The sequence below is a fragment of the Columba livia genome, chromosome Z (genome assembly GCF_036013475.1).
Source record: "Columba livia isolate bColLiv1 breed racing homer chromosome Z, bColLiv1.pat.W.v2, whole genome shotgun sequence".
Taxonomy (NCBI): Eukaryota; Metazoa; Chordata; class Aves; order Columbiformes; family Columbidae; genus Columba; species Columba livia.
This window is the reverse complement of record NC_088642.1, coordinates 37,819,061-37,846,532: the sequence shown is the minus strand read 5'-3', so window position 1 is coordinate 37,846,532 and position 27,472 is coordinate 37,819,061. Positions and strand designations below refer to the sequence as shown.

At 37.7% G+C, this 27,472-nt stretch overlaps 1 protein-coding gene across 5 annotated transcripts in view; it reads left to right on the top strand.

Annotated features, from left to right (window-relative positions):
• FER (FER tyrosine kinase) overlaps positions 1-27,472 on the top strand; it is a 167,453-nt gene that overhangs the window by 129,900 nt on the left and 10,081 nt on the right. For 4 of the 5 annotated variants that reach the window (XR_010469109.1, XM_065046652.1, XM_021292553.2 and 1 more), the window contains exons 18-19: positions 21,803-21,957; positions 25,423-25,545. Coding sequence is in view for 4 of the 5 variants with exons in the window: in XM_065046652.1 (XP_064902724.1) it covers positions 21,803-21,957; positions 25,423-25,545 (278 nt within the window). In the remaining variant the exon portion in view is untranslated. Of the gene's footprint in view, positions 1-6,179; positions 11,618-21,802; positions 21,958-25,422; positions 25,546-27,472 lie in introns of those variants that run through there. The other variant, XM_065046654.1, reaches the window with a different exon arrangement.

Here is a 27,472-nt window from a genome sequence, read left to right as displayed (position 1 = left end):
ATTAGATTGCTATCATCTACAACATCTAGACATTTCTACCTCATATCTTCATTTAATGTCAGGGTTTTCATTTTTAAGAGTTCCACATCCTCTTAGCTTTCATTGCTCTCCACAAGAATTTTAATTTCTCTGACTTACTATTGAATTCTTAAGAGGTAGAACAAGAAGTTCCAGTATGCCAATCAGATGTGTTTCTCCAGATTTTGCTAGTTTGTGTATACAGATTTCTTTGAGTACAAAAGACATAATTTGCAGATAATGTTGAGATTCCCTAATATGTTCCAGAGAGGAAAAATGCAACCTAATGTTGAACAATATAAATATTTATATATTCTTTTAGGAAGAGCTTCATTACCCATTTTCTTGAAGTATCTATCTATTCCTTAAACACTCTTTTTGAATGGATTTGTAATAAAAGTGAAGTCTGGAGAACGTTGTAGTCTTAAGACTAATAATTAGGAGCAAATGGTAATGTACGAATCTGAAAGTATCAGGAGATATCAAAGGAAGTTATAACTGGCTATCTGGTTATGTAAAATAAAATAATGGTTTGCTTCCTATGATCGAAGTAAGAATTTTGCTATTGTGAAAAATGAACTGATCTCACCGAGTGATGTGTAAGTGCATGAGACATTGCAAAACCAGTGTTGAGTGTTTAACTAAGTGCATTAAATACAACTTGCCATGCTGAAATCAACAGAAAAAATGTCTTTAAATTCAACTGGAAAAGTAGTAGGACCTTAGGTGATAATGACTGCTTTTGTTATACATCAATACATGTTATTTAACAAGTTATTGTGGCGATTGCCATGAAGGTGCAGCAGTAATTCTTCTCTGTTTACTGTATTTTGGAGTTCAAAGTTTCATATTAAATCTACTTAGGAAGTTCAGACATCCCCTTGTCAGATACATGAAATACCAAATACTTCACAACCAAGAGATGCAAACAGTGTTTGTGGCTGACTGTACCAGTAGTGGTATTTCCACAGAATTTTTATACTATGTTTTTGATAATCTGCACCAAAAGGAGAGATGGACTGCAGGACTTCATTTTTGCAGTGGATAAAGGACTCGTTAGTGGTATATGATAAAGTAGATGATAGGACTAATGCAAAAGCAGAAGAAGGTGGATTGGGGAGGGGAGGAGAGGAAGAATGCAGTCAACTAAATGCCCCTCACCTCAGGAGTGAGGTATGAGGTTCTTCTTTTCAGCATAGATCATTGACCAGAGGGTACGCTGTGTGTCAATGTTCATTTAGTAAAGCCAAATCATGCTTTCATGTACACTGTTTTCTTTAGAGTGCAGAACTTTTCCTGTTTTATTTCTTATAACCTAAAATTCTTATTAATGTTTCTTGAAAAGGGAATATATGTTACACTAAGATATAATGTATTGGTTCAGTATTATATTGGCTTCCTAATACTGATTCTTAACATTCGAAAGAGGAACGTACCCTATTTGCCTTAGACAGGAAACTAGTTTCATTTTAATAAAAAATTCTTAGGCTGCATGTCAATGGTAATGAATAATGTATTCCCAAACTGCTTTCCTGATGAAACTAAACATATTTCACTTTTCTAATTTTTATACACAGTTATATAGATATTTATATACATGTACTAGTTTACACCTGTTTTGGATTTGGCAAAATCTTTATTCGCTATTTTTTTCAGCTAGTACTAGTGATGATATACCTTACTCCAATGTAGTGCTTCCCAGTGCCTCAGTAAGTTTTTCAGAGGTTCCTTTAAGCTTTACATTGCTGAAGTTTTATCACTGAGGTATTACATTCAGAGAAGGTATGTGGCTATATACATATCGAAAAACAGGTGAAGGAGGAATGTAAAACGGGTTTTAGTGTGCCTTCTTGAAAGAAGTTATTTTTAAACTTTATGCAATTGAAAAATGTTATGTTTTAGAGAATATATAACGTCTGCATGATTGTAGATGGCATATCTTTCTACATACCAAGTAACAAAGAAGATGCTGGTTTCCAGCTTATTGTTGATCTTTCTTTGAGAATCAAGATGTTTTTCTTATAAAGCTCAGAGAAACTTACATGAAGTTTTGCATATACAGCTCAGTTCAAAACTAAATTCAGCTCTAGTTGGTACTCCTCACAAAAAAAAATATGAACAAACTGAGTGCATCTTAAAGGAATCACAGTTCCTGAAAATGAGTAAAATAAAACATACAGTAATCTAAGTGCATGTTACTTTCTCTCACTTTTTGTCATTGCTCTGTAGTTCTCAGCCTGTTTCTATCTCATTCGGCAAAATTATAGTGCAGGAATATGCTTTTATGAAACATTTTTATATCACTGTGAGTATTGATCGAAATAGGGACTTACTCTTTGTCAAAGGCTATTTCAGAATCCCTTATGCAAGGCAGCAGGCAGTGAAGAAAGCCTTATCGGCATGTTAACTGATCTGGAAGATTGAGGGAGATCATCAAGGTACATGGAGCTGTAAGAAACGTTGAATCGATGTTTGGTATTTTGTTGTTCACAGATTTAAGCTAAATCACTCAAGCCTGACAGAAAAAGTTCCTGGCAAAGCTGGATGTCAGATACTTCACCAAATCTCATGGGTTCTGGGAAATAAAAACAGATCAGTGAAATAAGGGCCAAGTCCCAGTCTTGAAAAAGTGTATATAAGAGTTAGGATGGCAGAGTAAGTAAAAATACTTGATCTAAAAGGCTTCTTGCATTTAGAGTTATTTCTGGGCAGGATTTTTCAGTATGAGTAAGCTTACAAGTGATTAAACAAGGGGGTTTTAAACTTTCCTGCCACCCTTTTTTCCCTTTGTTACTTGTGCAGACTGTCCTCTCCTCTCTTGCACATGATTATCTGGACTAGTTTCATATTTTCCTGTCATGGTTTAACATGAACCAGCAACTAACTCCCACACAGCCACTCGCTCACTGCCCTTCCAGGGGAATGCGGGAGAGAATTGGAGGGGTAAAATGGGAAAAAATCTTGGGTGAGGATAAAGACAGTTTAATAAGTAAATCAAAAGTCATGCATGCAAGAAAAGCAAAACAAGGGATTCATTCACCACTTCCCATGGGCAGGTGGGTGTTCAGCCATCTCCAGGACAGCCAGGCTCCATCACATATAACAGTTACTTGGAAAGACAAGCGCCATCACTCTGAACATCCTCCTCTTCCTCATTCTTCCTCCAGCTTTATATACTGAGCATGATGTGGAATATCCCTTTGGTCAGTTGGGGTCAGCTGTCCCAGCTGTGTCTCCTCCAGACCTTTTGTGCACTCCCAGCCTACTTGTTGGCTGGCCAGTATGAAAAGCTGAAAAGTCCATGGCTACTTAGCAACAGCTAAAACATCAGTGTGTTATCAACATTATCGTCATACTAAATCCCAAACACAGCACTGTACCAGCTACTAGGAAGAAAATCAACTCTATCCCAGCCAAAACCAGGACACCTCCTTGCAGGGTCATGGGTAGAATTATGAGGTCCCTCTCCCTTCTCTTTTTCTTTTACTGAGAGCACCCTTTCAAATTGCAAAAAATCCTTATGGGAGCTAGCTTAGATAAAAAAGTAGTCGTACATATGAGTTTAATATCTCCAGTCTGAAATGATCAGGGATTATCATATTTCTGAATGGAAAATCTTGAGTGTCATAAACAGATGACAAAACTGAGATAACAGAATCTCCCATGCTGCTATTGTCTTATTTCAACTGCACTCAAGTGTGAAATAATATTACAGTGGTTATGTATATATTTATTTATTCTGGTTATTTATTGGTGTATTTTAATTTCAAAGGGTTTATTTAACTTCTATATATATATCATGATTCTTCTGTAACACAGCTGGACTTGAGTTGTGAATTGAAACTAGTTTATGAGTCTGCAAGTAAATAACCACGTTTCCTACCACAAGAGAGCATTGTAACCTCCAGAGGGAGTCAGGCAGACAGAACTCTTAGAAGACTGTAAAAGTTATGGAAGATTTTTCTATGTCAAATATAAAGTCATATATTTTCCTTAAATGAGCAGTTGTTGCTTTTTTAACTATTAAGTAGCTATTACACTGAAGTGTTTCAGCTTCCTCTTCAGGAGTATTTTATGGCAACTGATACAGTGCTTGGTGATCTTTTAGATTTGACAGCTAGTATTTTTCTGAGATAGTTTTAACCTATTTTTAGAAACTACACAGTTTACCTCTGCTGGTGTTTTGAGCCCCTTTCAGCAGATGTAGTCTAGACCTGCATCTGGAAGATAGGACAGTCATCAGGCACAATGGCATAACTCAAAAATGCTGTAAGGAGGAGTAGAAATAATGGAGAATCTTCTGTAAACAGTAATGGCAGGGGTTCTGATGTGCTGCTGACATCCGCATGGGATAGGAGAAAGGACAAAATGGTGCTCCGTAAAGAAGCCTGCAGCTGAGGAAGCCAAAATTCATGTGGTAACTTTGCTGCACACTGTGTGCGACTAAGCTTACCACATAAAATGAGAGTACATCTAATCCCAAGTAAACCTCTGTAACTGGATGTAATGGAAATCTGAGGAGTCTCAGCACCAGCTACTTCAGGCTGTTCATCTGCTTCTCTTGCACTGAATCAGAGGTACCTACCTGTAGATGTACCTGTTGAACACTATTAAAAGCCCCCTGGGCTAAGTTACTAACTGGAGTTACTGATGTAATATTTAAAAATCACTTTGAAATATTGTTCAAGTATATCCCCTGAGATTCTGGACTATATACACAACTTTCATTTCACCGATGAATGATATGCTTCTTTTTTATTCTGATATTCAAGACAAATGAATTTCGTATCTAGTATATTTTATCATTTGTATCTCTTTTGCAGAGACACTTAAAGAGGTACAGTAAGTATCCACATACTAAAAACAGAGAAAATAAAAAATATGGTTGTCTGTAAGGGAACAGAGAGATATATTGAACAGAACACTACATGCAGCTCTGGACACTGGTATTAGAAAGTGATAAATAGAATAATAACTCAGAGAAAAAAAAAGTATAGGCAAAACTGATGAACAGAGAAGGTTGAATAATAAAAAAGCAAAGGAAAAAGAGTGCTTGATTTAAATTATCCAATAAAGTTAACAAACAGCATTGTGAATAAAAGTAAGAAAGGTAGAATAGACTTATTACTGGTTGATCTAATAAAAATATTTTGAAACCAGAAGTTGAAGATTCCATCACTTGGAGTCTGTATTTGTGTATGTATGGGGAGAAGTGCATAAAGTGAACGTGAGCCGAGTTAGGGAAAACTAGCATTTAGAATTGGAGAATGTGTTCCTTAGGGTGCTGGTTGCCGTAGTTGCTAAGGTTGCAGCTGACAAACACTGACTATGTGCTTCTAAAGGAAGCTGACATTTTCACTCTTTATGGAAAAAGGGAATTTGCTTTCTCCTGTCACCAAGACAATTTTTGGGGTCCTGCTCTTCTATGTGTCACTCCCCTGTGTTAACTGATATGCAGAGCAGTTTTGTAGAATTTTTCTCAAGACACTATATGCGCTTTTAGAAAAACTAAACAAAGTTGAAGAAAAAGTATAGTAAAATGTTTGCAAAAATTCAGCTTAAAAACAATGGGTTAAATCCTAATTCTATTAAGTTAGTTAATTTTAGCAGAATCAGGATTTCACACTGTGGCTCCTATTTACAGGAAATAGCTGGGAGAGAAACAGACATTGACTGTTTTTAACAGTACACAAAGTACTTTTTTGTTCTTTATTTAAAGATAGGATGATTTGGATCACAATGCCAACTTCTTTATCTGTTCATATTCCAATCTCATCTCTGTCATACTTATTCTCTGTAGTGCTGTCTGGTTTCTTCCCAGGCATTTGTTTTCATCATTGAATCCAGCTTTAATGATGGTTTAAGCAATCCAGCTTAGAGTTGACTTGTATATCCAAAGGACATAGAACTTTAGTCCTTTGGAAATTGTGTATTGTAAAAACTATTCCACACACTTCACAGTGCAGCAGTCACAGCTGCTTTTCACCCTTCTTTCCCCTGAATATTCCATATACTCTAGCTAAACATTTTTCAAAGAAACAGAGGTGTGGGAGAAGCATGTACATCTTTTCACTGGTAATGTGATCATAAAGTCCAAAACAGGCTAGAAGGGTAAAATTAAAAAGTAGAAACGCAATGTCTCCAGATATTTTCTTTTGCAGCTGCAGTCAGAAACGGCTTCCTGTAGTGACAGTGGAAGTGATCTCAGTGTTTCCAGCTCGATACCCCACTACCACCACCATGGGATAAGTTTTAAAAACAACGGAAGAAAAGATAATTACAAGATTACAAGGTGTACCATGGAAAGGAAGTCTCACTCTGCCAGTAGTCATCTGGTTCACTTTGACAAATGCCCAGTTTCTGTAGTGAGAACCATCTATGAGAAAATTAAAGAGAATTTGCTCCATGTGGGGGTATGTGGAACTGTAGGATCAACTGAACTCTCAAAATTTAACAATTATCAATTAATTACGAATCAAAAGCCCAAATATTTACAGGGGAAAAAGAAAATCTTCTAAAATCTTCTGCCTTGTAAGATATGATAGTCTAAAATTTGGTCTCTGGTCCCTATTAAAATTGCTGTTGTCCTTCTGAATGTTGCAGGGATTTAACATGTTAGATAATTGTTGTGGAACTGTTTATGCTTTTGTACGTAAAAGATGGTGGTGGAATGAATTAAAATAAATCCTGTAACTCCCTCAGTTTATTATTCAATTCTATTTAATTTTGATAGGTTATGTACGTATGTACACCTGTCATATTATGTTGAACTGCAATGCCAGCTGACTTATTTGCCTTGATAAGACAAAGGAGAGAAACATTTAAAAATCATGCATGACAAGATTACCTAATATCCCTTCCAAATTACCTAACCTGTCTTTCTTTTTAGTTTAATAGGCATACCTCTATGAACTTGGTTTTATTCTTACCTTTAAGAAACCTGAGTAAAAATTACTTCTTTATCTGTGATTCTGCAGTGTCACTAGCATACTTTTAAAGCCTATGGAGAAATACTGAAAGCATATATTGTAATTTCCAGTTCATAGCTGTACTTTCCCTATTGTTCTGAATCGTGTAGTTTGTTTGGAGGTTTTTTTGCTTCTTGCTTTATAAATAGCTTCGTAATAACACTAATACTCTGAACTTCCTGCTTTTAAGTTCTACATACTTGATTGTTACCATTGGTGCTGTCCACCCTTTTATCTTCCATAATTTTTATTTGTTTTGCTTTCTCTTACTGTGGAAGGCCCAAGACCTCTGCTATTTATACACAGAATTATTGTAGGAAATGGTGTTAATGAGCAGGAGAAAGTCATGTTCCCAAGTCAAAACCATTAATAATTACGATTACCTTTGATAATACTGTATTATTACAGTTACTTTGTCATGGTTATGGTTACAGACATGCTTAGTTACAACAGTAGGGCAAAATATTTCTTACCTCCTTCTCTAAGTCCTATGTTCAGGAGTATTTAAACTTTTTACGTTGGAAAAGAAGCCAGCAGAGCTAAGCCATGTAGAGGAGGGGAACATTTGCTGCCAGTAGGAACGGCTATGAACTTACTGCTGTGCTTGGTGAAAGAAACCATAGCAAACTTGCTGAGGGTGCACTCTGCCCCATCATCCAGCTTATTAATGAAGATGTTCAACAGGACTGAAGCAAATATTGACCCCTGAGGTACACTAGTAGTTACTGGCCTCCATCTAGACTTTGTGCCACTGATTAGCTCCCTCTGGGACTCGCTGTTCAGGCAGCTTTCAGTCCATCTCACTGTCAGCTCATCCACCCCACACTTCAACAGCTTTTTCCTGAGGTTCTTACGGGGGGAATATCAAAAGCCTTACTTAGGCTACTGAGGTAGACAATGCCCACTGTTCTCCCCACACCTATCAGGCCAGTCACTTCATCGTAGAAGTTTCTCAAGTTGATCAGGATGACTCACCCTTAGAAAATCCATGCTGATTACTCTTGACGAACTTTCTTTCATGTGCCTGGAAATAGTTTCCAAGATTAGCTGTTCCATCACCTTCCCATGGATTAAGGCAAAGCTGACCAGCCTGCAGTTCCCTGCATCCTCTTTGAAGACAGGAGTGACATTTGCTTTACTCCAGTTCTCAGGCACTTCTCTCACTTACCATAATGGATTATTGAGAGTGACCTCACAAGTAACATCAGCCAACTCCCTCAGCACTCACAGATGCATCCCATCAAGGCCCATGGACTTAAGTCCAGTGTATTTAAGTATTCCCTGACCAGATCCTCTTCCACCAAGCATACATCTTCCTTGCTCCAGACTTTCTTCCTGGTCTCTGGGACATGGGATTTCTGAAGGCCAGTCTTGCTAGTAAAGACTGAGTTGAAGAAGGCACTCACCCTATCCCATCACCCCAGGCCCTTTGCTCATCATTGTTCATCACTGCCTCACTGCATTGCTGGTGACTCCCTCCTTCTTTATTCCTACATGAAAGCTCTCTTTATCAGGTCATCCATCCTATTCTTAAACACAGCTTTGTGCAACTTTGTGAGGTGGATCTCATCTCTCCTGAGCAGGTGCTGGTCTGTGAACATGGTCCAGTGGCACAGAACCCAAAACTGTTGCCAACATCAATTCCACAGACAATTATTGGCCTGTACTATCAGTGCCCTACTCCTTGTGACCTTTTCCCTCACCACCGGGGTTGAAGATACCACCTAGTCCCACATGTACTTGGCTACTGCCCTCAGAGCCCTGTAGTCACTTTTAATACTGTCTAGGTACACTGTGGCAGTATCACTCAAGGCCAAATGGAAGAACAACAAGGAGAAGGAGTCAGAGAGTTGAACAGGCTTTGACAGTCCCTCTGTAACATCCTGGATCACGGTGCCAGCAGGCTGCAAAACTCGCAGTGACAGGTCAGGTCAGCAGATGGGTGCCTCTGTCTCCTACAGCATGGAGTTGCTCAATATGATCACTGACCACTTCTTCCTGGTGGTCTTGCATGGCTTAGGGTCAGGTGATTCAGATCTTTTCCTTGAAGGTACATCAGCCTTCTTTTCCACTTTGAGGACGGTGACTGTGTTTTGTTGCTATAAGCCCTTAGGTAAGGTGGGAATATGCCTGTGGGAGGCAGAAATCATGAGCTTCATCTTCTCCAGAGGCTGCACTTACCTTAGTGTTAACGTTAGTCACTGTCTACATCTCTGCTGCAGGTGGAGTCTGAGGATCTTCAAACTGTTGCATCTCAGAAAAAGTCCTATCTATCTCCCTTTTGTCTTCTCTGACACTGTGTAGCCTGCTCACTTCATCTTGTAACTACTCCACTTGGCAGCACAGTTCCTCCAAGAGAGCACTGAAGGACAGAGGGCCATTGCTCCTGGCATCAGACCGCAGCACCAGGTGCTCCCTGCAGCCTGGGGCTTGGAGGGCTGCGTCCACCACCCAGAGTTCTGGCTGTGTGAAAGCTTTTGCTCTAGGCATCAAGATGTCTCTCTTGTCCTATAAGATAAATTACATTTTGAACATACCCTGTTACAATGTTATCTTAGAAGAGGATCCAAAATAATTAGAACTAAAACCTCCATCTTTCAAGTTCCTGTTTCATCACCTCCTTGCAAATACTGCTGTGGGCAACTCATGAGGTCTTGTCGGTCTCTGATGTGCTACGAGGACTGTAAATGGGATTTGGTGCTTTGAAGCACTAGTTGTCAGTACACGCTTGCTGGACTTTCTGTAGGTTATGGTCAGTATTGTATTCAAGTTGACAGTGGAAAATTGCAAAATTACAACCGTGTAGTTCAGCAACTTTTTTAGAATTGTCTAGAAGTTTTAGTATTTATGCTGAGATTCCATAACCACCACGCTTTTGGTAGCAGTTAAGTTCACATAAGCTCAATATTTTCGATGGAGGATCTGCAGTAAAGATGCAATGGATATAGGCTTTGATGCAAATAATATAGGCAATGTAGTAGTGACTTAAAATTCTGACATCTGACTTCAGAGGAACACACCTCTACCCAGCTGGCAAAATCTGTAGTACTAGAATTTCTTAATTTTCTAGGCAGCTTGCTCACAATCTAGCAGGTCATGACCTCTTATTTTCCTATGCTCAATTTAATTCCATTACTTGTATTTAACTAGAGTTCATACCTGTTTAGTTTCTTTTTTCTTTCCACATAATTGCTTAGTAGTATTTGTATTTTACAGAATTTCTGGTTTTAGGCTTATTTTTTCAAAATATATTAATTTCTATTTTACGGGTTAAATCCAATTCTATTGTTTCCAGCAGACATACCTCCCTTTCTTTCTTCCTTCCTCCCTTCCTACCTTCATCCTTTCCTCCCTTCCCTCTTTCCCTCCTCTCTCACTCCCTCCCTCCCTTCTTTCTCTTCTTTCTTTCTCTTCTTTCATGTTCCTTGTGTATTATTTTCATTAATATGTAGTCTCTTATACCTTAATTAGGCTGGATGCTTTGTTTCTTTGTACCATATTAACTTTTCATTTTTAAAATTTTTAAAAATCTTTCATTCCCATAACTTTAGAAAGGAAAAAAACAGCTACCAATATGAGGTTGAGTATCACTATAAAATTGGAGGGAGTAATAATGTACTCTGTTAAGTTATTCACATTGGAGAAAGATAAGGTAAGCTTTCCCGCTGAACAAACAAAATAAATAGGCACAAAAAAGAAATTGAATTGCAAACCTTTGTTTCAAGATATAAATGAAGTACAAGAGGGATTTAAAAAAAAAAAAAAGGCATTAGGCATTCCTAAGCCTCACATTTTGCTCAGCATATTACATGTAATCAGCAGTGGGCAGGAAAAATTGGGTTATAAAAATCTACTGGGATATCAATGCAAAGATGACTGCTATAGACTAAAATGACTATGATGCAGTTTTCATTAAAATAATTGTTAAAAAAATACAAACAATAAATATTAAGTTCTAGAAAAGCTGAGAAACTATGCAGATGAAAAGCATTTATTAATAGATGCTGCTGATATGAACATTTCTGTCCCAGACGCAGGCATGTGAAGAAAACCTCAGAAACAGGAAAAAGATGGGAGGAATAGATGATGTATCAGTTCGTTGCTTCATTTCTGTCTTCATAGACTACTGCTCTGATTGTCTTCAGTAACTGCTAATAGTCTGCTGTGCCTATCTTTATCTCTTTTAAAATAGCTGGTACAGAAACCATGTCCTGCTAGGAAAATGGTACCTTATCTGAGTAAAACTCAAGGAAGATAAAAGTTTTATTATGTGTCAATGTATCTGTGTAGTCCCTTGAGCCATCCCTGGGCTGTGAACAATATGTTTACAATTGCTTAATTTTCCTCTGCTATTAATTCTGTGAAAAGTGCCATATAATGTGTGACAGTAACCTGGGTTTCTGCCTAGTAACACTGTACCCAGAGCAGACAAACAAAGCTCCAAGATACAGGAGTGACCTTGTCGCTCTTCAGGGCAGGAGTCTGGACCAGTTCAACTCTCTTCCACATAGAATTACCAATCTTGTTAACAAACAAACAAACAAACAAAGAACAACAACAAAAACCCCCACACAAAAACACAAACAAACAAACAAACAAACAAAAAACAAAACAACAACAAAAAAACAAACTACATCACTTAAAAATGCAAAACGTTCAGAAAATAGGAAGCTTTTGTTTCTTTTTATTCCTCTTTATCTCCAAATTCATTTCCAATTTCTTCTTCACAGTCATCCATATTAAGTTTATTTTTTAATGAAAATTAAGATTCATACTTAGTGCAGTTATTCAGCTCTAAGATCTAGACTTGTTTATACCAAACAGCAAGTATTAGGAGACCAGAACTACAGCTGTGGGAAGTGGTAACATTAAGCAGCATTTGTGCTTCTCTTTTGTACATCCAAAGGGACACTTAATGCCCTTTGAAGTATGAGTGATCTCTGTCATGGTTGAGGAGTAAAACAGAATGTTTGACTCTGAAACATAAACAAGGGGAAAGTGTTCTGTTCAAAGTCCTAAACTCAGTACTGCTACTCCTCTACAAAGATTGTTAAATAATATATCTGACTTAGGATGCCCAATATTTGTACCTACTTCCAGGTACATCATACTGTAATTGTATGTTTGTTCATTAACAACTGACCATTTTGCAGACTATAAAAATGAATATAAATCTGTTGATTCTCAGACTATATTTGTTCATCAGAAATGGCTGTACAATAAGTAAACTTTTAATCTGACTTTAATATTAATTTTTTGTTTAAGTGTGTGTTTGAAGACATTTGTAGTAACTAACTTTGGTGCAGAAAATGTGAACATATTTTTCTGTACAACAGTTAATTAAGAAGTTTCTTCTTAGTATGTTTGTGCAGTCCAGGACAACTGTCACTTGTTCAAAAAATGTATCCATAGTAATATAAATAGGATGAAGGTTTGTGGGGTGGGACTGAGGGCTAAGTTCACTGAAAGCAGTCGTCTCTCTACTAGGCTGTGCAGTGCTTAACAGATGAAGCAATACATTTTGTGTCCTTGTGAACCATATCAGTTCTAAATGTCATGCAGTAGCTTTCTGGCATCTACTACTGTGACACTGCCACAATATATCACATAATGAGCAAAGCACTTGGAGAAAATCAGGAACGTAACAATTACCTAGTACGTTTTTTGAGGGCGGGCGTGACAATAATAATGCATAGCTATTGGGTATTTTCAAGTAGGAACACTGTGATCCTCAACAGTGTTTTTATCCTCACAGCATTTTTAAAAACACTTAATACCACCCCCCAGTATCTAAGGAGCACATTTTGAATGTAGTTTAGTTATTTTGGAGAAATGTGACATGTGTGAACAGATTCTTTGTTTCCCAACTTACCAACCAGTCTTTAGTTAGACCATTTTACAGTGTATTTGAGTAATTCAGATGCTTAAGCTTTACTGGGATTTTATATTTTCTTCTTTTTTCTTTGGCCTTTGTTACTTGAAGTTTGCCTTTCGATTACTGTGATCTTACTAACCTTAGCTCACAGGTATATCTCCACCAAGTTGTATGAATCATTTAATATGGTAGTTCTTACTATCATAACAATGCGACTGAGCAGTACAATGCAGACTGTTTCTGGAATGTAAGATACATTTAGTCTTACAGGTGGAGGAAGTAAAGGTTCTGTGGAAAAGAAGCATTTTAGATACAAGGTGGTTTTTGTGCTTGTGTTCACCTATTGAATACAATTATTTGGAGTTTGATTACTTTTTTTCTTTTCAGTTCATTTTGCAAAATTTTTAAGTCCTTCATCTGAAAATTGCAAAGTGCTTTAGAGGAAGTAATTCAATGTCACTGATGTTGAAAGGTGGAAAAAATTGCTTATTTTATACTTGAGAAGACCTGAGCAATATCCAAAACTACAGAGAGCAAGCAGAACACTCGACATTATTGAGAAATCACTACTGCATCTTACTTGGACTTTCTCTGGTTTCCTAGCACTGTTTGTCTGTGAAGATGAAGATGGACTTACATTATATGAGGCACTGATAGAAATTACTATCATTGTAGTTAATATTCCTCCATTATTATTCAAATGTGGTAGCTAAAATAATATGAAGAAATAAGTAAAACAAATTGTAAAGGGGAGAAAAAACATGGCATAGAAGGATGTGCTGCTGACCCTCTAGTATTTTCCCAGTCTCTTATTAAGCACATACTATTTGCAGTGTTCTCCACATATAGCAAAAGTGGCAGCATATGTGTATCAAGAAAGTTCTGAAATAAGTGTGTTTTGATTTAGACACCACTGGAAATTACCTCAGGTGTCAGAAGGAAAGGTAGTGTCTTACAGTCGACGAAAAAAGCACAGTTTCTCTTGTAGACCTGCTGCCCCTTCTTTTGTTGACCTTTCGTTGAATTAAATGTGCAGAGGAGATAAACTGATCCTGTTCACTAATTAATTACTTATTTTTATCACCTAAGAGTGTTTTAACTGCATGATCCAGGGAGAGGATATAAAGTGGCTGATTAGTTCAGTGAGACAGTCTGTCCTGCTGGTTTAGTAATGAGGAGTTTACTCTCTTGTTTTGATTTGCTTTAATTGATGGAATTCCATTTAAATGCTAGGCTTTACTTTCTATGTAGTTCTTTTGGGGTAGTGGAAGGAAGCAGGGAGGGAGTATAAGAGTGTCCTTAAAGAAAAATCTCTGAGATTTGTGTCTTTACTGACAGACATGAATCCAGGTGGTAACCACTCCTAGCACAGAGAAATTGCTTCTATTTCCTCTTTAACAGACTACTGATTTTTAAGAAAAGTCTTACGAGTGTTGCACATTTAACATTTTCAACCCATATTAATGATTCCTAGTAAATGTCCTGTTCATAGGGACTGCACATCAGTGCTTAAAAATTAAATTTTCAACTTACTTAATAATTTTTATTCCTTAGTAGTTGGGAGGGAGATGCTTTTTTTCTAATAGCGCTAGGAACTTACATGATCTTGGTATTAAATAGCAAGAGTTGGCTTTTCTTTTACTAAAGGATTTGTTCTGTAGCAACTCTGTGTATTTTGTGCCCAGTTTGTAGAGCTTTCACAGTGTGAAATACGGAATATTTTCTTGTTTTCTGTGTTAAAGATAAGTTCTGTTTTTATGGAATTACTGCAGCAAATAGCAAATGCTCAAGATCAGAGCAAGCTCAATATCAGAGCATCTCGACACATAGGAAGTCAAGGAAGGGAGCCAGGAGACCTGCGTGGTTAAACAGGGAAATGCTGGGCAAACTCAAGTGGAAGAGGAGAGTTTACAGATCATGGAAGGAGGAGCTGGCCACTTGGGGAGAATATAAGGCTGTTGTCAGGGGATGTAGTGAGGCAACTAGGAAAGCTAAGGCCTCCTTAGAATTAAACTTTGAGAGAGGGGTCGAAGACAACAGAAAGAGCTTTTTCAAATACATGGCAGGTAAAACTAACACCAGAGGCAATGTAGGCCCACTGATGAATGAGGTGGGTGCCCTGGTGACAGAAGATACAGAGAAGGCAGAGTTACAGAACGCCTTCTTTGTCTCTGTCTACTCTGCCGGAAGCTGTCCTGAGGAGCCCCGTACCCCTGAGGCCCCAGAGGATGTCATGACAATGGAGGAGTTTGCCTTCGTTGATGAGGACTGGGTTAGGGAGCAGTTAGGCAATCTGGACATCCATAAATCCATGGATGTGGATGGGATACACCCGTGGGTTCTCAGGGAGCTGGCTGAGGTCATTGCTGGACCGCTCTCCATCATCCTTGCCAAGTCTTGGGAAACAGGAGAGGTGCCTGAGGACTGGAGGAAGGCAAATGTCACTCCAGTCTTCAAAAAGGGCAAGAAGAAGGACCCGGGTAACTACACACTGGTCAGCCTCATCTCTATCCCTGAAAAGGAGATGGAACAACTTATCCTTGGTGCCATCTCAAGGCATATCAAGGATAAGAGGGTCATTAGGGGCAGTCAGCATGGCTTCACCAAGGGGAAGTTGTGCTTAACCAACCTCATAGCCTTTTATGAAGAAATAACAAGGTGGATAGATGATGGCAGAACAGTATATGTGGTCTGTCTTGACTTCAGTAAAGCATTTGACACTGTCTCCCACAGGATCCTCACAACTAAACTGAGGAAGTGTGGTCTGGATGATCAGGTAGTGAGGTGGACTGTGAACTGGCTGAAGGAAAGAAGCCAGTCAATGGGGCGGAGTCTGTTTGGAGGCCTGTATCTAGTGGAGTGCCTCAAGAGTCGGTGCTGGGACCAGTACTATTCAATATATTCATCAGTTACTTGGATGAGAGAAGGGAGTGCACTATCAGCAAGTTTGCTGATGACATGAAGCTGGGAAGAGTGACTGAGACGCCAGAAGGCTGTGCTGCCATCCAGCGAGACCTGGACAGTCTGGAGAGTTGGGCAGGGAGAAATTTAATGAAATATAACAAGGGAAAGTGTAGAGTCTTGCATCTGGGTAGGAACACCCCAGGTTCCAATATAAGTTGGGGAACGACCTGTTAGAGAGCAGTGTAGGGGAAAGGGACTTGGGGGTCCTGGTGGACAGCAGGATGACCATGAGCCAGCACTGTGCCCTTGTGGCCAGGAAGGCCAGTGGCATCCTGGGCTGTATTAGAAGGGGGGTGGTTAGTGGGTCCAGAGAGGTTCTCCTTCCCCTCTATTCTGCCCTGGTGAGACCACATCTGGAATATTGTGTCCAGTTCTGGGCCCCTCAGTTCAAGAAGGACAGGGAACTGCTGGAGAGAGTCCAGCACAGGGCAACAAAGATGATGGAGTGGAACATCTCCCTTATGAGGAAAGGCTGAGGGACCTGGGGCTCTTTAGCTTGGAGAAGAGGAGACTGAGGACTGACCTCATTAATGTTTATAAATATGTAGAGGGTGAGGATGAGGATATGTAGAGGATGAAGCCAGGCTCTTCTTGGTGACAACCAATGATAGGACAAGGGGTAATGGGTACAAACTGGAACACAGGAGGTTCCACTTAAATATGAGAAGAAACTTCTTTACGGTGAGGGTGACAGAGCACTGGAACAGGCTGCCCAGGGGGATTGTGGAGTCTCCTTCTCTGGAGACATTCAAAACCCGCCTGGACACGTTCCTGTGTAACCTCATCTAGGTGTTCCTGCTCCAGCAGGGGGATTGGACTAGATGATCTTTCGAGGTCCCTTCCAATCCCTAGCATTCTGTGATTCTGTATGAGAAGAAAAAGGGCACAATCAAAGAGATACCTAATTCCATAGAATTCTATCTGTACTACTTCAGTTTGTTGGCTTTAGGGAACATTAAGGAGAAGCAAGAGAAAACAGATAGACCATACTTGTTTTTTAAGGAAAAGAAGACAAGGAGAATATAGTTTGTTTTTTGTTTTTTGTTTTGTTTTGTTTTTTAAAAGTCCATCTAGAAGGTGACATGATTTAACACTGAAGTTATCTGTAATATTGAGTCCTTGTAGTTGTTTTTGGTCATCAGCCCTATATTCAGAGTTTCTTGTTTTCCCTCACTCATCTATCATACATACTTGAATAAAACCCCATTGTGTGCATTTCATATGGAAGATTAAGATGTGCATTTTTTTTAATAAGCCCCTTACTACTGTTATACTAGAGCTTCTTCCTTTTATCTGTAGCAAATTGAAATTAATTAGAAACCTAGAAACTGAAAGTAAATGAAAGCTGTTAGTTATTCATTTAAAACAATGGAAGTAATGTTTTTTGATGCCCTTTTTTCAGATTCTGGCTATAAGTTTTGTGGTAAGTCACAGTGACCAAAATGCTTTTTTGGTAATTTTCTCTGATATCTAGACTGACAAATATGAATGTCCTTTTAAAGGAGATTGTTAGGCATGAGGAGAAACAGTGAAGAAATTGTTTGAAAAATATTGAAAAATCCGAACCAAAACCTCATAATAATAAAATTTTTAAAAAGGCTTGAAGTAGCTATAGCCTTCAGCATTTAAAAATACTTTTGAGTGTGCAAACACATGTAAGGAAACCTGGAAAATTCAGCAACAAATCACTGAGGATATGAAACAGATGTAAAATGACAGCAGAAAGGCTAATAAGATACTCCAACTTTCAGGACATTTATAAGCCTGAGAAATGAAATAATAAATGTTAGTCAAATAGGCATGGTGAAGAAATTAGAAGTAAGAGAACAAGGGAAAATGAACTTGGCAAATACATCTGCAGTGAATGTAACTGCAGAATCTGAAGTGGCTGGTGGTGTAACACTGAGAATGAAATTGTACTAATGCTGCTTAACTCCACAGAATTACAAGTTATTACAAGTGCAAAGTATCAGAACTTTCCGCAGGATTTAGCATGATTTTAAATATCACTGGATCTGCTAAACATGGTTGGCTTCTATGTACTCCAAGAACTGACTCCTCACAAGACTGGTGAAACGAAAACTAAGTGCCTGAAAGGGGGCTTACAAAGTCTTATAAAAACACTATGACTAAACTGAAGGAAAAAGGAAAAGTTCACATCTTATTTATTTGCTGTGTAAGTGGGAGAAAGAACCTACCTTATACGTGAAAAAAAGAAAAAAAGCAAATTTGCTTAAGCCAGAAGTAAACATACTAAGTGCTCAAAGGCTTTATTTACACAAATGACATATTTAAAGTAATATATAATATCATAGCTTCAAAAATGTGGGAGTTTGAGCTAAAAGTAGGAAACTGTATTAATACTGTGAGACTCATAACCAGTGCTACTATATTTACTTTGCTATTTGTGGCTTTATTAATAATTTAAACTTGATCATAACGAATATTTTTTTAGTCTTACTGTTAATAGCTTGACACTCACTATTTCATAAAATTTTATTGAAATTATTTGGAAGATAGCAATGAAAATGCTTCTCTATTCAATACAAACTGACACAAAAAGAAAGAAGCAATTTACCTGGAAAGATTGATGGTGGACATGACAGTTGTGTCCACCCGCACCAGTTGTGGGCCATTAGCTAACCACTGGCCTATGTTTCCTCCCTTGGCAATTGTGTACAGCATGGCAGCTTGAATAGTATCATTCTGTGACCCACTGACAGCTGAAAGACAGGTTGGAAACCACTGTTTCATGAAGCAAAGTTTATATGTCTGTGGTCTTTCAGAATATCTAGTGTTAATTTACATAAATGCTAAACACAGTATCACAATCTTTACCAAATACCCAGTTGATTTTTGTAGAAGTAGTTTTGTAAATTTTTAATAATGATGAAAAACACCTCCTCTAGATGACTCTGAAAGAAAAAGAAGACTGTCCTATACAAACCAGAGAAAAAGTATGTGAATTGGGTGTAATCTGTGTGGACAAGTGTCATACTATGAACAATTTACGGTGTATTTTCCCTAATAATCCGACTTAAGTATGAGGAATAAATGTAAGACAGCTCAGGATATAGCTTTTTCTTTATCTGACTTGGAACATGTTTAAAAGCTAGGTCAGATGCAGGTAGGAAAATGTCCATGATTTTAATAAACTCTGTAAATTTTCTTTGAGATGTAACCTCACTACTTTTTTCCACTCCTTATGTGCCTGTCACAAAATGTAAACTATATTGAGTAAAACAATTATAAAACTAATGACTAAAGTATGATTGGAACTTAAGCTATCAATACTTCAGGTTTCATGTTGATACATTTTACAGACTTGAGTATAAGCAATAACAATTCGATTTTGTTTTGCAGCTTTCTTATTTTCACCAAACAATACCACATGCTAACACAGAACTATGTAATGTAGTACATAGTACGCTGTTTTATACATTCGTGCATATCTTCAGCTGGAGACTGTGACTTCAGACTTGTTTTTAAGTGGCCCATCTTCTCTAACTGCAAAAATAACTGCACTTCTATCACTGTAGCGTCAAGCTCAAGAGCCATAAATGTTCTTAGTGGTAGAAAAGCTGTGTGAGTCATTATGTTAAAACTCTTGAATCAATTGTTAGTATTTATGCTCAAACACAGGCTTTGTCTAAATATAAAATAATGTAATGCAATATCAATATTGAACAGTTGATCAAGGTAGTTGTGAATACACAACCTTTAACATCTTTATGTGTGGCTCAAGCCTTTTACTTTAGACTAAATACCATTCAGTCCTTTGTCGTGGATGTCCCCACCATGAATAGCACTTGAAGCTGTTTGTCATTGGTTCAGAGCTTTCTTTCTAAGCTGTAGAAACAAATTTGGTGCACATCATGGGCAGAGTTCTAGGTTAGTTTTTTCCAAGAGTAATCTAGTTTATGTGCACCAAAGTCATTATTCAAAACCAGTGAATGTGTATTAAGTGCTATGGGGATTCACTTCAAAACTGTGCTACAGCTTCAATACAAAACATTAACACTAATGTAGTTACTGTGGAATATTCACGTAAGACAAGCCATTTGTGAGCATATTAGTTATTTAAGCTGAAACTAAACATTATAAATGTCATTTAAAAATACTTTTCCCATGATGTTTCCAATGTTATAGATTTGATTAGGTTGCTTAACATTTTTCTCCCTTCAAAAAATTCATGTATTTTATTACATTAAGTTGGGAATAACAATAAATATTTTATTATGCAGTATTTTACCACATAGTGAAACAATTAAATGTTATATATATAGTATGATAATAATATAGCATGTATTGTGGTTTAGCCCTAGCTGGCAACTAGAGCTACATGCTGCTTCCTTACCCCTCCCCTTTGCCCTGGTGGGTTGGGGAGGAGAATTGGGAAACAACACGCAAAACTCAAGGATTGAGATAAAAACAGTTTAACAGAACAGCAAAAGAGAAAAGATAAATAACAACAATGTAAGAATATACAAAGGAAGGAGTACACAATGCGATTGCTCACCATGCAGCAACACCAGTGCCTAGCCTGTTCCCATGTTGCGGTCCCCCTGGCAGTGACCATGAATGCTGTTTCAGTACCGCTGATCCCAGAGGAGCGAAAAGCTGGCCTGCATTTCATACTCAACCACGATCATGCTATGCTGTGTGTCCTGGAGAAAGCAAAGAGCAACATGGACAGCAGTGCCTGCCCCCAGCAGCAAGTTGCTCCCCCGGCCAGCTCCTCACTTTATACTGACCATGATGTCACTTGGTAGATCATATCCCATTGTCTGTTTTGGGTCAGCTGTTCTAGGTGTGGCCCCTCCCAGCTTCCTTTGAAAATTAGCGTTATCCCAGGCAACCGCAGTGTGTATGGTTACTCCAAATGTATGCTGCAGAGAAGCCATGGTAGGTCTTTTATCAGATATTACTACAGGCTGTCTCCTAATCTGAAAAAAAATGTACAGATGGAGGGAGGATGAGGAAGGCTGTTGACTTTCTGAGCTTCTTATCCGTCACCGAGCCAAAATTTCTTTTTGTGTATTATGGTGCAGCTTTTTATTTTTGACAGGAACTCTAATACTAAGATTATGGGCAGAGAGAAGATAAGGCCAGTTCTCTGGTTTCTCACTGTCTTTCATAATTATGGGAACATGTTTCAAGGTCCTTCTTCAAATTCTCTTTTATTTTGTATAAAATCTGATTTTTTAATCTGAGAGTTTATTTCTATGACCTCAGAGGGCAGTTGTGGTGGGTTGACTTTGGCTAGCTGCTAGATGCCCATCCAGCTGTTCTCTGACTTCCCCACCTCAACAGGACAGGAGAAAATAAGACAGAAAAGCTTATGGGTCAAGATAAAGACAGGCAGATCACTCACCAATTACTGTCAGAGCAAAACAGGGTCTTTGGAAACCTTAATTTAATTTACTGCAAATTAACATAAAGTTGGATGGTAAGAAACAAAGATGAAAACTGGAACACCTTTGCAGCACCTCTCCCTTCTTCCAAGGCTCACCTTCACTTCTTCGTTCCCGACTCTTCCACCTCCTCCCTGCTGAGGACACAGAAGAGTGGGGAATGAGGGTGAGGTCAGTCCCTAACAGCTCCTCTCCACTGCTGCTTCTTCCTCACACTGTTCCCTTGCTCCAGCATGGGTCCTTCCCAGGGAACACAGTCTTTCACAAACTGCTCCGGAGTGGGTCCTTCCAAGGGCTGCAGAGGAATTAATCCACTCTGGCATCTCCAGCACCTCCTCCCTCCACTTCTTCACTGACCTTGCTGTTCATTATTTCTCACATGTTTTTTTTTGTCCTCCTTCACTTCTCTTTTCCACAACTGCTATGCAGCCTTTTTTACCCTTTCTTAAATATTTTTCCTTAGAGGTGCCATTATCTCGGCTGGGGCACTCAGCCACTTCAAATGGCTTCAAGTGCTTTAAAATGTGTAAAAATGTGGGGGTTTATTTCTTGTTCTAACTTAGAGACCTGGCTGCAAGGAATTGCTTGGTAGGCGAAAGCAACATTTTGAAAATAAGTGATTTTGGAATGTCACGGCAAGAGGATGATGGTGTGTACTCCTCATCAGGCCTAAAACAGATTCCTATCAAGTGGACTGCTCCAGAAGCTCTCAACTATGGTAAGGACATACCTGTATCTTACAATAAAAAAAAAAAACTAAATCAAAAATAAAGTAAGGAGCACCAGGACTACACTTTGGGCAATATTTGAGTATATATACTTATTCCTAGTGCAAAGTTCAAATTAATAATGTTTAGAAAATTTTAGTATTTCAGTCTTATTTAAGCTATATATTAAATACTGGTTTGCCTTCTAAAATAATTTGGCAGCAACATCAAAATTGCTATTATGCAGCAACAAAATAATGGTTTTGTTATTTTGCAGACTACCTAGTCAGTCATCTAAATCGTCATCGTTAGCAAAATGAATGGCAAGTTCTGCATATTTATGACAGTGCTTGTTCTGGCACTTCTTCAAAAATGGTGGAAAGTGTTAACATACTACAACACTGTTAGATAAATCATTACATTGGGGAAAAGTCTGATCACTGATTTATGTAATTTTTTTAACTGCTGTTTTTCTCTACATGCATTTTTTATATATTTCTACGCTGTTATCTCAGGCAAAAAATTTCCATCATTTGTGAATGAGGGAAGTGGTCCACACTACATGTTCCCAGAACAGAAACAGAAGCTGCTGGATTCAGCTTATATGAAACTAGAAAAATAAGTTATTCTAAGTAAAGTGGGCTGTGAAGAAGCAGCATATTAAATGAATGATGCCCTTTTTTTAATGTAGTTCTCTTAACCAGTTCTATAGTTGAGTACTTAGAAAAAAATACTCTGATTTCTTCCTTGGAAATGTCTATAAATATTTCTGCAATCTCTTAAGGTTTTTTTAATAATGAATTGGAAATCCTAAGTTTGTGACTTAAAATTGATAGTAAAATGCTTCCTCTCATTAACACTTTTGCAGGAGATAATGCCAGTAAAGCATATCTTCCCTTTGATAGGCTAACAAATTCAGTTACAGTAGTTGATCCCATATTATCAATTGTTCTAAAAGGTGTTAGTGTTGCTAGTGTTAACTGAGGAACACATTTTTATATTTTGGATGTTTGTTCCACTATAAAAAGTGTTTTGAATTTTTATTTTTGTTTTCTCAGAAGTGTGTACAGCTTATTTTATATATAATGGAAACCTGTCCTTCATAGCCATGCAGTCCAGTGGGAAACAGGCTCTTGGGACAACATCTTTGCTTTGTACTTTTGAGTCTTTTTTCTGCGTAGTACAGGAGAGGATAGTTGATTAACATCTGCTTATTTTGTGTTTCCTAAAATGCATATATACTCAAGCAGCTTTAAGTGATTTTCTGTCATGTTTGTAAAATAAGCTCTCTCAAATATTTGTGTTCAGCACTCTAGCAGTCAACTTTCAAGATGTCATAGAAGATTTCTGTGTGTTTTTTTTTTTTTCCACTCACTTGAAAGATGCAAGTAAAAATAATTGGTTTGTGGTTTACTATTTACCATCCTAATAGTAATAATAGTATAGTCATAAATATTGCATTAATTTGTGTAGGTAAGGCTGAAGGTATTTAAGGATATCAGAGTGAATTAGAACTAAATCTGCAGAATTTCAGAACTAGTTGGCAACTACCGTTCATGTCAGTTCTTAATGGCAAGATTTAAGGGTTAAAAGAAAGTGGGTTGGAATAGATTTATTTGGCCATTACAGGAATGATACAATGCTTAAGAAACTATGTAAAGTTCACTTTTTAGTCACTTCTTGTTTCAGTGTATGTGACAAATTAATAGCAGTCACCGGAAAAAAAAAAAAAAAAAGAGAGAGAAAAAGCACAAGTTACGAAATCTAGGAACATAGTCAGGGCAAATGGAGTGACTTGGAAGGTGTGTCTGAAGTCATAAGCAAAATCCTGATGCTACTGGAGCTTGAGTGAGGCTGAACCTTTCATTTAGTGGTTGCCGTTCAATACCATTCCATGCCATTATTTTTGCTTGGAGCAAAATAATTTCTGTCACTTCCAGGAACTGGAAAAAAAATGTTTGAAAAGCTCCTAAAATTATATATTTAGGCCAAGTGTGGGGTATTTTTGCTTCCAGTTCTCAAAATTAAAATACACATTCAATATGTGTACTTTTCCAGTACATATCTTGAGTTGTTTGTCATGTTAATAAATTTCTGTCTGGAGGGGATTATTTTTGTGAATGAACAGGCCTTTTTTTTTTTCCCAGATATATCACAGTGGAAAAGATAATTAACTATGCAGAATTTGTACTTAAAAACAAGAACAACAACAACAACAAAACAACTAATCACCTATCTTGTATCTGCTGAATGATTTCAATGAAAAGTGTAAAATTACTGGATGCCAAATTCTGAAGAAAGTTGATACGTAGACAAGAAAACTAATCTTACTACAATGTGCATAATGACTGTCCATAATTGCCATCCGCGAGGCACACAAACTAATGTAGTGCAGCTGGAAGTGATACTTAGTTTAACAGTAAACTGAAGTTTCTTACATCAGAGCAGTTGTCATATCAAGAACTAGCACTATAATTTACATATATTTTCCTTCTTTCTAGTCAGAAGTAGCTTTATTTTGTTTAAAGATTAGAGATGAAGAAACAATACATTCACAAGCAAGTGTGTATTTTAAAGAATAAAGACACACATATGCAACATAATGGTATGGGACAAAGAAAAAGAGTCATGAAAAATTGTGAAGGTAATGTTGAAAATGGGTTTCAGAGGTAACATTTTCACAGATCCTGCTGTGAAAGGCTAGGAGGCTTAAGTTTCTGATGTGAATCCATCCTTCTTAATGTGAATCCATCAGGACAATAGAAATATCTGCTCCAAGATCTCTCACCCATAATATAAGGCTCTTATTACACAAATAAGTTTGGAATTCAGTTATCTATTTTACTAGTCACAGATAATGGGACCAGCAGGCCGGATTTTTTTTCGTTTTCTTTAAATGATTGCGCGTATCAGTTCTTTAGGATCCAAATTAAGCAAGTTGAAGCAACTATACTTTCCTTTTCAGAAAACAGTTTATTAAAGCCTGATAACCAGGCCCTCTTTGCACTTACAAACTATGTGAATGGTAGCTCCTCTCAGAATACTCATTGCCATGGTATATTAGGGAACTGGGAAAGGTAATTTTTTTTAAGTATCTTTTTAATGGGAAGTGATTCTAAACAAGGGCTAAAACAGCTGACAGTTTTCTGTCCTTTTATATTAAGAGAAAAAAATATTTTTGTACATTAAGAAGGTAAGAAATTCTTACCTTACAGGAGCCATAACTGAAATGGTAAGCTCTCTCAAATTGTAGAACTTTAAGTTATCTTAAATTGTTCATAGGTATTGACCATAAAATAATCTACCATTTGAAATACAGGAGATTATGATATCTGCAGAATATATTATTAGTAGCTACAGCTTCGTTCTGCTTAAAACTTGCGAGTGTAACACTTTACAGTAAATTTGGGGCCATAATTATATGAAACATTAATTTATGTGTACATTATGCTGTGGCTTTTCTCTCCTTTTCTTAGGAAGATACACATCTGAGAGTGATGTGTGGAGCTTTGGAATCCTTTTGTGGGAGACCTTCAGTTTAGGAGTATGTCCATACCCTGGAATGACCAATCAACAAGCACGAGAACAAGTCGAGAAAGGTAGTTATTTGTAGGGAGTCAAATAAATGCTGTGTAGATCTATCAGGATGTAGTACTTACAGTATAAAATAGCAAAGAAATAACATATGCATTATCCGGCAACTTCAGCAAAAAATGGTATCAGATTCTTTCTTTGCTGTATCAAGCTTTCTGGGAGGAGTAGTGTGATACACAAGCTTATTGAAAAAAGGAATATACTGACAAGTGATTTAAAGGACAGAAGACTTATAGCACGCTGACTTTTGTTGTTGTGGAACTAAAAGGTGAGACAGAGAGAAGGGTTTTACTGCTGTACAAAGCAGAGGCTTGACCAGAATGCATTATTTAAGATTATGCTAATGCAGGTATAAATATTCTAAACTGCCAAAAGAAAAAAAAATCTGTATCACTCTGTCTTCAATATTAAACCATTTCAGACAACATTTTAGCAATTATGGTGGAGAATGGTAAGGTATTTGAGCATTGAAAGCCACATTTCTCTTTTACAAAATAATCAAAAGGCTTTTATTTGAAGTAGAAAGTAACTGTGTGCAGGATTTCAGGACTTTGATTTATTTTCATCATCTTTAGTGGCATTTTAGAACTGTTCTTCCTCTACATAGTGCTGCTGTGTAATTCATGAAGAGGTTCTAAGGTAGTAAAACTGCTAAATGATTTTCTAAAAAATCCCAATTCGTTTGCTGATTTATACAGATTGTCAGTGTTTGCTATAAGCACGGTAGATGACCATCAAGGTTTCCTCCTTAAAAGGCCAAATCAAAAAGTCCAATATTTTCCAAAGCAGAAGAGTGTTTGTAAAAACAAGTCTAACTGTCTAAGTACTGAGAGTCTGTTTTGAATCACTGAGAATACTAATCTCTTGAAATTTATAAAATCCAAACATTTAGTAGAATGTTTATACTTTTTCAGCTCTTCATATTGTGTGGAAAATAGTCTTCTTGGCTAATCAGCAATTATTTTTCATTTTTTTAGCAGAATTGTCATTTTGTCAGCCTGTTCTGTTGGTTTTCAGTATATAGTGGCTCTTCTCTTAGGATAGTCAGCTAAGACTCTCTGGATTCTCTTCCCGATCTTATAATCTCAGTTACAAAATCAGTAAGAGCCTTCAGTGAATTTAGTCACTTAAATGCTTGCTTTAAATCAGGATAATTTCAATTCTACATAACTATAAAGAATCACTTCACTGTAAGGACAAAAATTAGTCACTGTTTTGAAAAACTAGTTTCTAGGGGAAACTTTGTGAAGGAAAGGAGTTTTATATAGTTTTGTATTTTCTTGTCTATAAGTGTCCTAGAGCACAGCTGTTCTCCTTTGAAGTTGCATGTGTTAATCCAGCACATAGACCAGATGCATTCAATAGAACAAAGGAAAATATTTCTCATCTTTACCTGTTGTATGAGGCCAGTGTCATTTATACTCTGCTTTACAAAGAGAGATGCAGAGACCTGTGCAGTAACTCTGGAGTCACAGAGCTGCATTTGGGTATAGAGACCTATGTGCCAACTCACTTTGCTGTCCACTGCCTGTCATTAACTCAGACTGCTACATGTGATAAACAGTTCATAGAATCACAGAGTTACAGACTGGCTGAGGTCTGCAGGGACCTCTGGATGTCATCTGGTCCAACCTCCCCTGCTCAAGCAGGGCCATCTAGAGATAGTTGCCCAGAACCATTCCCAAACAGCTTTTGCATATCACCAATGATGGAGATTCCATCACCTCTCTGGGCAACCTGTGCCAGGGATTGGTCATCCTCACAGGAAAAGAGTTGTTTCCTGAAGTTCAGGAAGAACCTCCTGTGTGTGCCCATTGCCTCTGGTCCTGTCGCTGGGCACCACTGAAAAGAGCCTGGCTCTGTCTTCTTTGCACCCAGTAAGGTCCCCCTGAGCCTTCTCCAGGATGAACAGTCCCATCTCTCTCAGCTGTT